This window comes from Triplophysa rosa, linkage group LG2, assembly GCF_024868665.1.
Source record: "Triplophysa rosa linkage group LG2, Trosa_1v2, whole genome shotgun sequence".
Lineage (NCBI taxonomy): Eukaryota > Metazoa > Chordata > Actinopteri > Cypriniformes > Nemacheilidae > Triplophysa > Triplophysa rosa.
In genome coordinates, this window is record NC_079891.1 from 35979771 (window position 1) to 35994770 (window position 15000).

The window sequence follows — 15000 nt, forward strand, 5'->3', positions numbered from 1 at the left end:
GCCGGTTGTTATGGCCGGAATAATCCCTGACCATGTGATCAGTCTTGTGTCAGACAGAAGGGGCTTATTTCTGCCATAACAGCCGGCTGCTTGTACATTATCCCGCTTATTACACGCCTACTAGCCACATGAGGAAAACACTTTTTCTATTAGCTCATTTTAACATAATGCAGACCTTCCGCGAGGAAAAGCCCTTTACTTTCAGTTTTAAGGTAAAAAAAAGACGTTCAAACGTCACGAACATGCGATTTGGTTTAATTATCTGTAAATATAATGTCATATATGTTATTAAAAGACATATTTATATTTCATCTGTCAAAATGATTTGCTGCATCTGGGTTACCGTGTGTTATTAGTTTTGAGCGGTTGTTATCTGGGAATGTCGACCCTGCAAATGTCGCAACTGGCCAATCAGAATCAAGCATTCCAACCAGCCGTGTAATAACACAAAATATTATCTCTCTCACTCTCACACACACACACAGAGAAGTGTTCAGTTGTTCATGTGTGATTTCAGTTTCTTCACTGATCTTCATGTTACAGTGAATATACAGCTGTGGAACAAATGAAGAGACCATATCGAATGTTCACGTGATCAGCATTTCTAGATGCATTTCAGTCCAGTGTGTGTTGAATATCAACAAAATCAAACCCCAGGAGTGACATGAAGTCATCCAACAGCACTGTGAATGACTGACACATGAAAACTGAGAAAAATCCAGGTTATCACATCAAAAATATATACGTTTTCTTTGCAGCATTTGTTATTTTCTGTCATTTTCACCTGTTTCTCCAGTTTGCATTTTCTGCAAATAAATGCAAATAGAAAAGATTTTTATTAAAAATTTGAGAGAAATATTGTTAGTAGTTCACAAAATAAAACAAAAACGATGATTTGACTTAAACACACTCCTATAAACAGTGAATTTTAAAATCCGGAAAACTGCTTTTGAGATGGTCTCTTAATTTGTTCCGCGGCTGTATTTTATAACGGTGCAAATTGTTCCAGTGCCGTGTTTAGCACTAAAGTATTAAAAACATTTGAGCATTTGGTGAGAATTGGTCTGAAAGCTTTGCTCTTTTGTGTGAAACGGACGAGTAGACGCTCCAGCGGGCGCGGAGATGCATCATACTCGGACAGGGTCATTTTCACACGGAAACATTTTCATTTTTCACTTGAAAATTAAACTGTCTATTTGTGCAATATTTGCCGCACGGCCGCTTGATATTAATGGATGATATCAGACAGATCGCTTCCAGAAATGAATGAAGCATCCGGAGGGGCAGGTCATGAAGCGACAGGATACTTCATCTGCATCGGGCCCGCATCGTCTCTCGCCATCGCCATGACAACCTCTGATATATTTATCGATTTTATGAGTCGTTAACTTGTTTTTCTTTCGCTCATTCAGATTCAGTGGGGCGTTGGGAGGGATATTTCAAAATCTTGTTTTGTCTGAAAGAAGTTCAAACTAGATTCAACCAAACGTAATGGACTCGTGACAGAAAACAAAACATTCTGCTCATGTTTATCTGTTTTACCTGCTACTCTTAACACAGAACCCGATGTAGTTTGTCTGTCATTAAACTGTGGCGTGTGTTCTCTGATCAGTGAATTGAAGACGTTCTGAGGTGAAGTTTACAGTCACAGGTGAACTGAATAATGAAGTGAGTGAGTGAAGGATGTTCCTCTGAAACACTTTGAGTCTGAAGAGTATCGAGCGCTCAGATTTCCCACTGAGACTTTAAATCAAAGACCGTAGTGCTGGACTGACGGTTAATGTGAAACCTTTAAAGACGTTCAGTGTAAAGAAGCTTCTGTAGACAAACTCCAGCTCTCCACTTCTGTTCGGAGCTTACACACACACACAAACACACGCACACACACACACACAAACACAAACACACACAAAAACAGGCACAAACACACACACTAGCGCACACACACACAAAAACAGGCACAAACACACACACTAGCGCACACACACACACACAGGCACAAACACACACAGGCACAAACACTCACACTAGCGTGCGCACACACACACACACATGCCCTCATGGCAGCACATTGTTCCGAGTGGATTGTTGGTTCTACACAAGATAATGAACAGAGTAACAGAGCCAGAATGATACTGCATCACACACACACTCACTGTCTCTCTCTCTCTCTTGCGCTTGTTTCTCGGCTGCGCTGTAATCAATTAACATTATAATTAACATTATGCACCTAAACCCATGAACAAGTGGCAGCAAATGTTAATGAATGCAGTCATCGCATTACTGCGCTCACAGAATGTGCAGCAGCGGCGAATGTGTGCGCTTCATCGTGTGGGGCTAGAAGGTGTTAACACACACCTGAACCCATCACGCTCGAGTGAGATCTGGCGCTGGATTGTTGTTAGCCCTCACAAGAGACAAAGCACAACACGGGGAGATGCGCTTGCATTTGGCAGTGGTGTGGTGTGAATTTTAATTGCTTTATTTGCATGTTAACTGGCTTCAGCCCGCACACAGATGGCATCGTAGCAGACAGCGGGCGTCAACCACACAATGTCACCGAGCATATGATGACATTCCTAAACACACTTTATACCCATTGGGCCACTGATCTGTGTTTGTGTGCATGCATGGGTGTGCGTGCGTGCATGCATGCGTGTTTTGTGCGTGTTTGTGTGTGTGCGTGTGTGTTTGTGTGCATGTGTGTGTGTTTGTGCGCATGTGTGTATGCGCGTGCATGCGTGTGTGTGTGTGTGTGTTCATGTTTGTATATCCCGGTGGGGACCTAAACCTGAATACACACCAACACATGGGGACTCGTGTCACCGTGGGGACCAAAATTGAGGTCCTCATGGGCACAAAAGCTTATAAATTGTACAGAACAATATTTTTTACAAATCTAAAAATGCAAAAAGTGTTCTATGATCTTTAGGTTTAGGGATAGGGTTAGGGATAGGGGATAGAATATACAGTTTGTACAGTATAAAAACATTACGCCTATGGACTGTCCCCACGGGGATAGTCAACCAAAGCCTGTGTGTGTGTGTGTGTGTGTGTGTGTGTGTGTGTGTGTGCGTGCGCGTGCGCGTGCGTGTGTGTGTAATTACGCTGGGTGTCGTTCAGATCCACCCGTCACTGCAGAGATTTTGTTTATCTGGTGGGCTTACACACTAAAGAGCCCGTCAAATCAATTAATTTCTCTCTGCGCTTTAGTGAACGATTAAATGTCTTCCTCTGCATAATGCATGAGCGTCCGTGCAGAATAGTCATGGGTGGAAAGATCGGTGCTGAAAGGCAATAAAATGTGTTTTCCAGGACATTAGTGGTTTGACACGGCCGAGTGTGCAGCTGTTTATCACTCAACACCACAATATTCTGATGTTCTCTTTTAAATGAGAATATTCGCTGTTTGCACAACATTCAGTGCAAAGACTATAATCACAATATAGCATCTTACATTAAATCTGTCACTGAATAATAAAATATTACAGGAATACATGTCCTGAAGTGTTGTTCTTACTTGACATTTGTGATGTGATGTTGAATGTTTGTAATAGCGCCGATGGGATTTTTGATTCATTGTAGCAATTTGGTTCTTTGAGCATGTGATTATGTTTTATGAGCGAGTCGTTGAATCTAAGGGCACGACATGACTCCTTTATCATTAGATTAATTGATGGAAGGAAAAACAACAGTAGTAATACACACGGTGCATCTGTCTAGTTGCTCGTGAGAAATCATGAAGGTTTGTTGTGCTGGTTTTCAGGAGTTGTGATGTGAATGTGTTTGTGTGACAGAGCATTAAGGTGAGCTGGCAGCCGCCGCCTGCACACGCTCAGAACGGCTTCATCACCGGATATAAGATCCGACACCGCAAAACCGGCCGGCGAGGAGAACAAGAGGCGCTGGAACCCAATAACCTGTGGTACCTGTTTACAGGTGAGCTCATTTATCCTCCATGACCGCTCACCATAAACCCATCTTTACTGTTAGGGAAGTGGTATATGTTAATGAGCTGTGTTGTGATCGGCTGACCTCTCTCTGACTCTTACTGGACAGGAAGTTTTGACATCATACATCAAAGTCTCATTTCACCAGAACCGGAGAAATGTTGTTTTCCATCATATGAGAGATGAAAGAGAGATGGAAACATGACTGGACGTCCGTTCCTCTCATTTGCTGACTGTACACTATTGAGTGGACGCGTCTCGTCTCGTCTCGTGTTGTGTGTGTATCTGTACATCATCACATGATTTTAGACACGACACACCAGCGCGGGATGTTGTGTCCTGCAGCGCTTTAAACGCATGTCTGATCTTTTTATTACAATTAGGCTACGGTCAAATGAATTTAGCTGAAAATGATATTCATTTCCATTATTCCTCTGATATACATCTCTCTCTCTCGGTCTCATTCTGGGATTCATGTGGGTTGTGTTAATTCCATCACTTCAGGGGATTTATGATTGACAGCTCTCTGTTATCTTCGTCTTACCACATGATGGAAATTCTCCTGGATCATGTTTATCTCTCCACCGCGAGCGTTTACTAATTACACACGCAAATAATCTCAGGCTCTGTTATTTTCTTCTCGGTCAGGGTTAGAGAAAGGAAGTCAATACAGCTTCCAGGTGGCGGCCATGACGGTTAACGGCACCGGACCCAGCAGTGAATGGTACACGGCCGAGACGCCAGAGAACGACCTTGATGGTGAATGTGCTTAAAAACACGCACACACACACATCACAAGATCACATCACTAACATCACCATGAGCTGATGCGTTTGCAGGTGAGAAAGCGCTCACAGAACAACACCCAGTGTGAAGTTAAAAGCGTCGTTCACTTCATAATGAATGAGTAAGTCTTTGACATTTGCTGTTACTTTCATCTGAGTGTGTAAAACCTCACATGGCCTGAGTAAATAGAAGACTTCTGAACGGTACGAATCCGCTTGAGCAGATCAAACACAAGACATGATGAAGTTCACACAGCTTAGAGAGGTTTATGAATGATGAGGGGATCGCGCTTCCACTTGCCAATAACAGCCTGAGGGAATGAACTCTTCTTCTTCATATGAGAGCTGCCGAAACAGCCCAACAGAACACGAGACAAATGATTTGCACAAGATGTGAGAGAGAGAGATGAGAGAGACAGACACGACATCACAATGACCCTCATGTGCGAAGCACACACATCGTTCACACAGCTGAATAACCAGACCAACACCTCCTGATCACAGACCAGTACATTAGCTGTCTTTAACACACTTGATAGAGTCTAAACGTTCATTCAGCAGACCGTGTGTCTACAGCACAGCACGACACGTCACACTTCTCTTGTAAATGACTTTGACTATGATGAACATTTCTCATCAGAATGTGGATTGTCTTGGTTTGTGTCGTAGAAACTCAAGTTCCCAATCAGCCGAGTTCTCTTCACGTGCGTCCGCTGCCCAACAGCATCATCATGAGCTGGACCCCCCCGCTGAACCCCAACATCTTAGTGCGGGGTTACATCATTGGTTATGGAGTGGGCAGCCCGTACGCTGACACTGTGAGAGTGGACAGTAAACAACGCTATTACTCCATTGAGAACTTAGGTGAGTCTGTCTCACATCGTCTCATTCTGTGTCGCAACATCATATTTTGTCTCGCAACATCTCATTCTGTCTCGCATTGTCTCATTCTGTCTCGCAACATCTTATTCTGTCTCCCATCGTCTCATACTGCTCGCATCGTTACATTCTGTCTCCCATCGTCTCATTCTGCTCGCATCGTCTCATTCTGCTCGCATTGTCTCATTCTGTCTCGCAACATCTTATTCTGTCTCGCAACATCTCATTCTGTCTTGCATTGTCTCATTCTGTCTCGCAACATCTTATTCCGTCTCGCAACATCTCATTCTGTCTTGCATTGTCTCATTCTGTCTCGCAACATCTTATTCCGTCTCGCAACATCTCATTCTGTCTCCCATCGTCTCATACTGCTCACATCGTCACATTCTGTCTTCCATCGTCTCATTCTGCTCGCATCGTCTCATTCTGTCTCGCAACATCTTATTCTGTCTCGCATCATCTCATTCATTCTTGAATCGTCTCATTCTGTCTCGCAACATCTCATTCTTCCTTGCATTGTCTCATTCTTTCTGAAATCATCTAATTCTGTCTCACATGGTGGTGGTTAAGGATATGGGTGTACAGCAATACACAATAAAGCGTTATATAAATGCCTCACTCATTCATCATTTCATTCTGTTTCACATTGTCTCATTCTTTCTCACATTATCTCATCAGAAACGTTTCTGCTGCATTCAAAGTCATCATACTTTTCTCATAAGCCAATGACAGCTCTGATGTGCAGCAGTAATATTTTCATGCTGAATTGTGATTGGTCTCATTTATATTTCTCCATCTTGTCTCTGTCTCTCTCATGTGTGGAGGTGTGATCTTGACTTTATTCTCATCATTCTCATACAGCAGTCAGTACTCACAGGGGCTGATGGGATGCGACTGCTAACCTAATCTACATACCTGTGTGTGCGTGCATGTGTGTTTAACAGCTCAGGTAAACACAGCTGTTGTAGCTATAATCAGGGTTTTTCCTGCATAGAGAAATTGGAGGCGGCCTCCCCCGTCAAATGTCGTGCCGCCTCAGGCTCTCGCCAAAATTATGTTGCGAGTCTTCACAAGAAATGCTGCGTGCATTTAACACACTGCCACTTGTAACTGCAGTTGCGGCATTACACCACAGTGGGGGCGGTGTTTCGTTATCAGCACACTGAGGCGCTAAAAAGAGTTGCAGAACAAGAGCCGGCCTGTGTTTCACGACTGTTTGTTTTGCATCCAAGTACTTTTAATTTCTTGAAATTTCTTAAAATAACATGACGTACATCATTGTAGTGTCTTTAGCTGTGCAGTTGGATCGTTGAATCAGCGTATACTGTACACAGAGAGTTCTCCAGTATGAACGCACAGAACGACTCGCACACGAATGACTCATTTGAACCGATTCATTTAAACTAATGAACTTTTCAGTCACAAGCGAATATAAGAGATCCTTGAATCATTTAAAGTGAACCACAGAGAATGAAAGATGTGAATGAGCTTTGCTCATTTAGTAAGACTGGTTAATTCAGTTGGCTATTGTGGGCTGAAAAGTTAGTTGAAAATGATAAAAATGCTTTATTTGATTAAAAAAACATTTCTGTTTGGTTGAATAAAAGTAATGTTTTATATAACTTAATAATTGTCATTTTTATCTAATTTTATTAGAACTTTTAATATGTCAAACTCAAAGTCACTTTGGTTAAGCCACTTAAAGGTACGGTAGGGCTACATGTGTGTGAACAAGATCAGGATGGCACCACCTCCGCCTCATTTTGAGCCAGGAAAAAGCCTGTGTATGTTCTATGATTAAGTGTGTGTTTCAAGTCATGTCCTCATGAGACACACACACACACACATTAATGACATTAGTGTCTGAGGAATTCATTGATTTCACCTCAACACTCTCATTATGTGTAGTATGAGAGGATATCATGTGATGACGGCTGGTGTAATCTGATTGGAGACGTGTAAATGAAATGAAAGTGAATAAAGAGGATTGCTGGGTCAGTGTGAGATTTCATTAGATCTGGAATCTGATGAGGTGAAGTTTATCATGAGTGTGATGATGTTACTGTACATGATGGACTCATGTGTGTGATTCTGACATCGGTGTTAAACGATATGAATCATTAGTACTGTGACTGAATTACAAGAATCAGATTTCTATATAAACAAGATTTCTGTGTAATTTCTTCTCTATGTTCATCATCTCATGTGCAGTTCATTTATTGTTATAACTGTAATTGATAATAGATGATTGGTAAGGAGGAGACGATGGTGTATTTGAGAGTCTAACGTGCTTATTTACTTTGAACTGACTCTGAAAACTGTCATATATAATTTGTGTTAAATGAAAACGTGTGGTGTAGAGTGAAGTGAATTTAATAAAACGTTCTGTGACACGAGTCAGAAGAACACATGGCAGAGATGAATATCGAATGAATCAAACACTTCAAACATGTGTGATGATGATTCTGTGTTTACTCTGGTGAAGCGTGTCGAGATGGTTGTTGCTTCAGCTCTCATCTTCTCACATCATTACAGTCTTTGGGTCGGGGTGATTTGGCCTCTGGAAAGAAATAAGGCCACGTCCTTATCAATGTTTCACATGAGATCCACAGGTTACCATGGCAGCGGTGATACTGAACCAGGAGCAGGGATGAGGACGACTCGCCGAGGCGAAAGCTTTTAAAAAATCTTTTTCTTTCACTTCACAGATTTAATGCAGATTTGCCTTTAATAGGATATTAATCAGATAAAAATAACCCGATTTCTGTTCTTCAGTCCTGTTATTAAACACATTTATACCGTATGGAACGTGTATGTTTTATTCTAATGATGAATCATCACAACAGTTATAACCTGGCGTTTAACTGCGTTCCTGCCGTGTTGTCATGTTTCTGTGTTCGTTTGCAGAGCCCAGCTCACATTACGTCATTTCTCTGAAGGCCTTTAATAACGCTGGTGAAGGAGTTCCTCTGTATGAAAGCGCCGTCACGAGATCTATGACAGGTACATCACGTTCATACATGTCTTATGAATCTGAGTATGTTGTGTGCAGTGTTCCTGCAGAGGATTGTGTTAAAAACACACACACTGAACACATGAACAGCTTTATGCTTGTAGAGTAACCGCTGTCATGACACACAATTATTACGCTTGATATTAACATCTGATCACTGTGATGTCATGGAACAGATTGGATCAGTGGCCAATCAGGACACAGTGTGTATGTCAGGTGTAAACACAGCCTCCTTGAACGGCAATCTCTACACCAGCAGAAGTGTGTTGATGTCGTCAGATCATGATGTCTTGTCTAGGTAGACAGCTAACTAGGGTTTGGATGAGAGTCTGTCTCTTTAGTGTACTGCAGTATTCTCACCTGACGATGATGATGATGTGCGTGCGTGCGTGCGTGCGTGATGAGCAGGTAGATTATGTGTTAGTTGTGCGTCTGTGTCGCTCAGGTCAGACTGTAGATGAATGTTTACGGGTGAATCTCACGCCCAAAGTTTAAATCAAACATCCTCATGTTGTAGAAATGATGTTTGTGGTGAAATATGGGACGTGAGATTCACTCGCTAGTGTTTCTGACTTGTGTCACACTATCTAGTGTACTCAATGTTCTTCTGTCTCCTGTTTCCTCTCTCACTTCATTCTCCTTCATTTGATTTATCTCCTCTCATCTGCTGCATGTGACGCCGCGTGATCAACATCGCTCATGTACATGTGTGAATGCGTGTGGCCGCAGACCCCTCAGATCCATCAGACGATGATTTGTTCCATCTGTTTGACAAATTCCCTACCCCCATCCCAGATACCTCCACTCCCATGATTCCTCCTGTAGGTGTGCAGGCGGTGGCGCTCACCTCAGACTCGGTGCGGGTCAGTTGGGCTGATAACTCCATCCCCAAAAACCAGAAATCCTCCGAGGTGCGCTACTATTCTGTCAAGTGGAAGACCAGTCACTCCACCAGCGGAAAATACAAGGTGAATATGACAGAGGGCTTTTACAGTAAAGCAAGTCATTTCTAGTGCTGTACCACGCTAATCTGTGTCATGTGGGTTGTTTACAGTAAACGTATATGATGCTCATGTAGAAAATGTGTTGGTAGTTCTAGCCGTAGACATACAGTACATAGATGCCTCATTAACAGCTGTTTCTATGGGCTGCTGTTCACACGCCATCCTACATATTGACAAACACAATGCAAGACGAACGCATTCACTAACATGACGCTAAAAACCTACAATATTGAGTTCATACACATAAAAATACAAAGTCACACATTGTCACATGTGAAAGGTCAGCAGAGAATGTGAACGATGAGCGTAACTGAAATGTTGACTGTTCCAAGATGGCGGACGCTTGGATGTGTCTGGATTGGTCAAATGTGACATATCAATGCTTATAGACAAAAGCGTCTGCCAAGTGAATAAATGTAAATGTAAAATGTTATAGCTACATGCATAGATATATATTTAACGCATTCAAGCGCTCCATGCACGCGTCCGCCATCTTGGAACGGTCCACTGACGTCACTCACAGTTGACTAGTATATGCCCCAGCACTGCGCTGCGCAGCCACGGCTGTGAAAACCACCATTCCCGAAAAATGGGATAACCTTTTCGCAGATATGTTTGAGTGTACACAACAATAATGATGTTTTTATAATCATACAGCAGTCGGCTCGATCTTGAGTGTTAACGGACCGGCTCGCACTGTTCCAATATGGCGGTCGACCGACGTACAGCGGCCATAGAAACAGATGCTAATGCGGCATCTAGTTATTCATATCTATGGCTACACGATTAGTGACATCATTCAGAGGTCTGTGATGTCACAGTTTCACAGCTCTTGAATTAACAGAGCAATGTGTGTGTGTGTGTGTGTGTGTGTGTGCGTGTGTGTGTGTGTAGTCGGCCGACACTACAGCACTGAGTCATACGGTCACGGGTCTGAAGCCCAACACCATGTATGAGTTCTCAGTGATGGTCACTAAAGGACGGAAGTCCAGCACGTGGAGTATGAAGGCACACGCCACCACATATGAAGCAGGTACACGTGTTTCTCTCTCTTCTCTCATGACTGCTGTCATGCAAACACGAGCTGCTGTACATCTAGAACACAGTACAGTCATTTTCTGTGAACAGGTGTTTGTGTGTGTGCAGTCTTTAAGATCTAATAATAGATGTTTTGTTGTTTGATTCTCATGACTAACGTGATTTAAGAGTTGTGTTCAGGATGATATTCTCTTTTCTCTTGGTCTCTTTCTCTCTTCTGTTGTCTCAGCTCCAAGCTCCGCCCCGAAGGATCTGACTGTGATTGGCCGAGAGGGACGGCCGAGAGCTATTCTCATCAGCTGGCAGCCGCCGCTGGAGGCAAACGGACGAATCACAGGTGTGTGTGTGTGTGTGTGCGTCATTCACATCAAGAGTTCAGGTTGTGTTGGTCTTCATGACATATGAATTATATCAGCACCTGACCTCTGACCTCTGTTGTGCGTGTGCGCGTCAGGCTATATTCTGTACTACACACTGGATAAGAACATGGCTATAGACGACTGGGTGATGGAGTCCATCAGTGGAGACAGACTCACACATCAGGTCATGGATCTCAATCTGGACACCATCTACTACTTCCGCATTCAAGCCAAGAACGCTAAAGGAGTGGGACCGCTGTCAGAGCCCGTACAGTACAAAACATCCAAAGGTCAGACACGCACAACAACAACAACACATCTGACGACTCATCATATCATCACACAGTAGAGCGGCTGTTTAGTGTATCAGTGTTTGATTATAAATCACCGCACACAAGTTCATCACTGAGGGTCGTATCCCAGCATGCAGCTGATCACTGTAATTATGAGTCATTCATTTGTGTGAGAGGGGTCACTGGATACATCACACATCATCATCATTACACACACACACACACACACAGTAATAAGCAGATTTGACCTTTGACCCTGAAGGATGTCTGATGTGGCGATGTTGTAGGAGTTTGTTGTGATATTATCTGGATTCGGAGCGCTTTATTGTAATTGTGTTTAGTTTGTTCTCATTAGTGCTGTTAGCTGAGTGCAACACAACTTGTGCTATTGCTTTTATTGATTTGATTTGATTTGACCTTTGACCCTGAGACATGAAGATCCCCCTCACACTGACTCTCTCTCTCTCTCTCTCTCATAGTTGAGTATCCTGACAAGATGGCCAATGATCAAGGTAAGAGCTATTTTAATAATTATATAAAGAAGTTTTTTATTTGGGTATGTGTTCATGTTTGTATATCCCGGTGGGGACCTAAACCTGAACGCACACCAACACATGGGGACTCGTGTCACAAAAGCTTATAAATCGTACAGAATAATATTTTTTTAAATAAAAAAATGCAAAAAGTTTTCTACGATCTTTAGGTTTAGGGGATAAAATATACAGTTTGTAGAGTATAAAATCATTACGCCTATGGACTGTCCCCACAGAGATTATACACCAGACGTGCGTGCGTGTGTGTGTGTGGTGTTAAAGTCAGAATGAGCAGAAGCAATTGCTTTCTGAGAAAAGTCTGGGTTGCAACCTCCATCTCTCGGCGCTTTAAACAAATTCTCTTTGTAAAGGACGTCAGTGGGTCGAGTCCCTCAGCTCATAGAAGCGGCGCGCTGATAATTCTGCATTCTGAAAGAGCTGAAATGTAAATGAGGTTTGTTAAAGAGCCCCTGAGTGATGTGATGTGATGTGATGTGATGTGATGTGATGTGTGTGTGTGACAGAGAGAGAGAGAGAGATCTCAGTCCGGCTGTAATGAGCTTTCTGCATTAGTTAGAACACTCTCTCTCTCTCTCACCAGTCATTTTCCACCAGTCAAAGGAGAATGAAATGAACAAATGCAGTGTGTCAGATGAATATTATTAATCACATTCATTTTACGGCTCAATATCTTTATTCTTCACCAGAATGAATCCAAAATAAATTACACATTTTACTTTTGTATAGACCGAAGTGATCTATAAGAGAAGAAGTGGATTTCTCCGGTGTGTGTGTGTGTGTGTGTGTGTGTGTGTGCGAGCATGTGTGCGTGTGTCTCTATCTAAATCAAGATAAACGGCATGATGGGAGAAAGTGGAGCAGGATTGATGTGATGGTCATGTGACCCGCGGGTGTGATGAAATGAGACTGTGTTTATCTTTTATTAGACACTCACTCAGGTCTAAAGATGCTGAAACTGTAAATAAAGTCTAAATGTTCCCCAGACACATTCAGTTATTACACTGACACACACACAAGGTCATTTTCAGACATATATGATATAGTTTCGTTCTGCTTTGCTTGAACACAGTACAAAACACTAATGATTCTAGCAGTAACCGTGTAGAATGATGTCATGATGAAAGAGTTTAGTGTACACTTATTTCAGTGATGTAGCACAATGCTTGACCTCACAGACACATCTCATCCTGATCTCCGTCCTCTCAGGTCGCCATGGAGACAGTGGATACTGGCCGTCTGACAATAACCTGATTGACATGAGCAGTTTGAACGGTAAGATCTCATTGAATGCTCGGTGAAAACTCACTTAACACTTTACTTAAAGCATACAGTATATGTACTGTATAATGCATTATAAAAGTAGTATTAATGTATTGTAATGTCTCATGATTAATTACAACTACAGTACATACATTATAACACTTTTAGTTTTGTTGTAATTCTTTACAGCCACATTTAATGTATGGACCTTTTTCACGTTTCTGGGTTTCTCAGCAGCAGAAGTCGTCACAGTTGGCTAAACTTCTTTAGCGGTGAACGGGAGACTAACACAAATATATTTTTTGCGTTCTCATTTGCTCAAATGGCAAAAGAAAAACTCAACGAAATAAAAAAATAGAGAGTCTGATGACGGCAGTCAAAAGAGAGAATGATGTCCAATTTGCCGCTGTATAAGAAACACCCTCGCATTAGCGTTAACTGTTTTTGTCATTTGATGGTTATATAATAATAGTATTATATAATAAAGATTATATAATACAAAGCATAGTGTTATAAACGTACATACATTTAAAAAAAATGAACGTTTAAAAACGACGCTGATGATCATTGAACACGTCATCACAAGCTTGTGAAAAAGGTCCATTACAACACATGAACAATTATAATGCATCATACCCTTTAATAACATTAGTTAACAATATTTTATCAGACACTACATTTTTAACTGAAATAACTTTTCAAATATCATAAATTACACAGAACAGATTATTCTTATTTATGACATAAAAACATGAATGAAAATGTCTAAATAATAATAACAATATTTATTTCTTAAAACGGTCTGTTTATTTGTCACCCGTCTGATTCTCTGATCATTCTCCTCTTCAGATTTTCTTCAGCATTTTACATCTCAGATCAGATGTGTATTTATAGTTTATGTTCAGATTAATGTTTCATTTTCTTCTGCATGCATGGATGCATGATCTCTACAGATATATATATGTATTTTTAAAATGTTGTCATGGAAACCTCAGTGACTTTGACATCAAGGTTCTTTAAATGGATGCATGAGATTGATTCTAAATTCTCCCTGTTCTATCATGTACTACACAGATGTATGTTATCACAGACACCACACTGACCCGTTCACATGTCGGCAGTTACACACGGACATGTCAAACACATACAAATGATAAAAAACACACAATAACAGTTGTAAAGTAATATATCTGGCTCTATGGTTCTCTGTGATTCTCATCTCATGCGTCACGAGTGTAATCGATTAGAAAACTAATATCACACCTCTCCTCAGACAGTCACGTGATGTGAGGATCATGTATGATATCTGTAACACAGATACACGAGAGGTTTAATGCTCAGCATTAAATTGAAGATTTATAGGTTTAAAAAGTTTTTTACATCCTACATCATGTGCCATAAACATACGTCATACGTTCAGATAAATACACGTGATGAACGGAGCACATCAGTCATGAGAAGATTGTGTTCGGTGTGATCTGATGGATGTTGTTGATTTGTTTCTCATTTTAGAGCCTCCTATTGGTCAGATGCGTCCTCCACACGGCAGCGTGACCCCTCAGAAGAACAGTAACCTGCTGGTCATCATCGTGGCTTCCGTGGGAGCCGTTACCGTGGTATTGGTGGTCATCGTTGCCCTGATCTGCACTCGCCGCTCATCCGCAGAGCAGAGGAAGTGAGTTCAAGCTCTATGTGTGTGTGCACGTGTGTGTTTGAGTGTGCACGTGTGAGTGTGTGTGGGTGTGTTTGTGTGTGCACGTGTGCGTGTGTATGAGTGTGTGTGCATGTGTGTGTGCACGTGTGAGTGTGTATGAGTGTGTGTGCATGTGTGTGTGCACGTGTGAGTGTGTATGTGTGTGTGTGCA

The 15000-nt window shown here is 41.8% G+C and overlaps 1 protein-coding gene across 1 annotated transcript in view; it reads left to right on the forward strand.

Moving 5' to 3' along the window:
* dcc (DCC netrin 1 receptor) overlaps positions 1 to 15000 on the forward strand; it is a 48011-nt gene that overhangs the window by 11442 nt on the left and 21569 nt on the right. Inside the window, exons 7-17 of the mRNA XM_057349987.1 lie at positions 3798 to 3939; positions 4599 to 4709; positions 5405 to 5599; positions 8522 to 8617; positions 9357 to 9595; positions 10526 to 10664; positions 10899 to 11006; positions 11124 to 11318; positions 11801 to 11833; positions 13082 to 13147; positions 14648 to 14810. Coding sequence (XP_057205970.1) covers positions 3798 to 3939; positions 4599 to 4709; positions 5405 to 5599; positions 8522 to 8617; positions 9357 to 9595; positions 10526 to 10664; positions 10899 to 11006; positions 11124 to 11318; positions 11801 to 11833; positions 13082 to 13147; positions 14648 to 14810 — 1487 coding nt within the window. The remainder of the gene's footprint in view (positions 1 to 3797; positions 3940 to 4598; positions 4710 to 5404; positions 5600 to 8521; positions 8618 to 9356; positions 9596 to 10525; positions 10665 to 10898; positions 11007 to 11123; positions 11319 to 11800; positions 11834 to 13081; positions 13148 to 14647; positions 14811 to 15000) is intronic.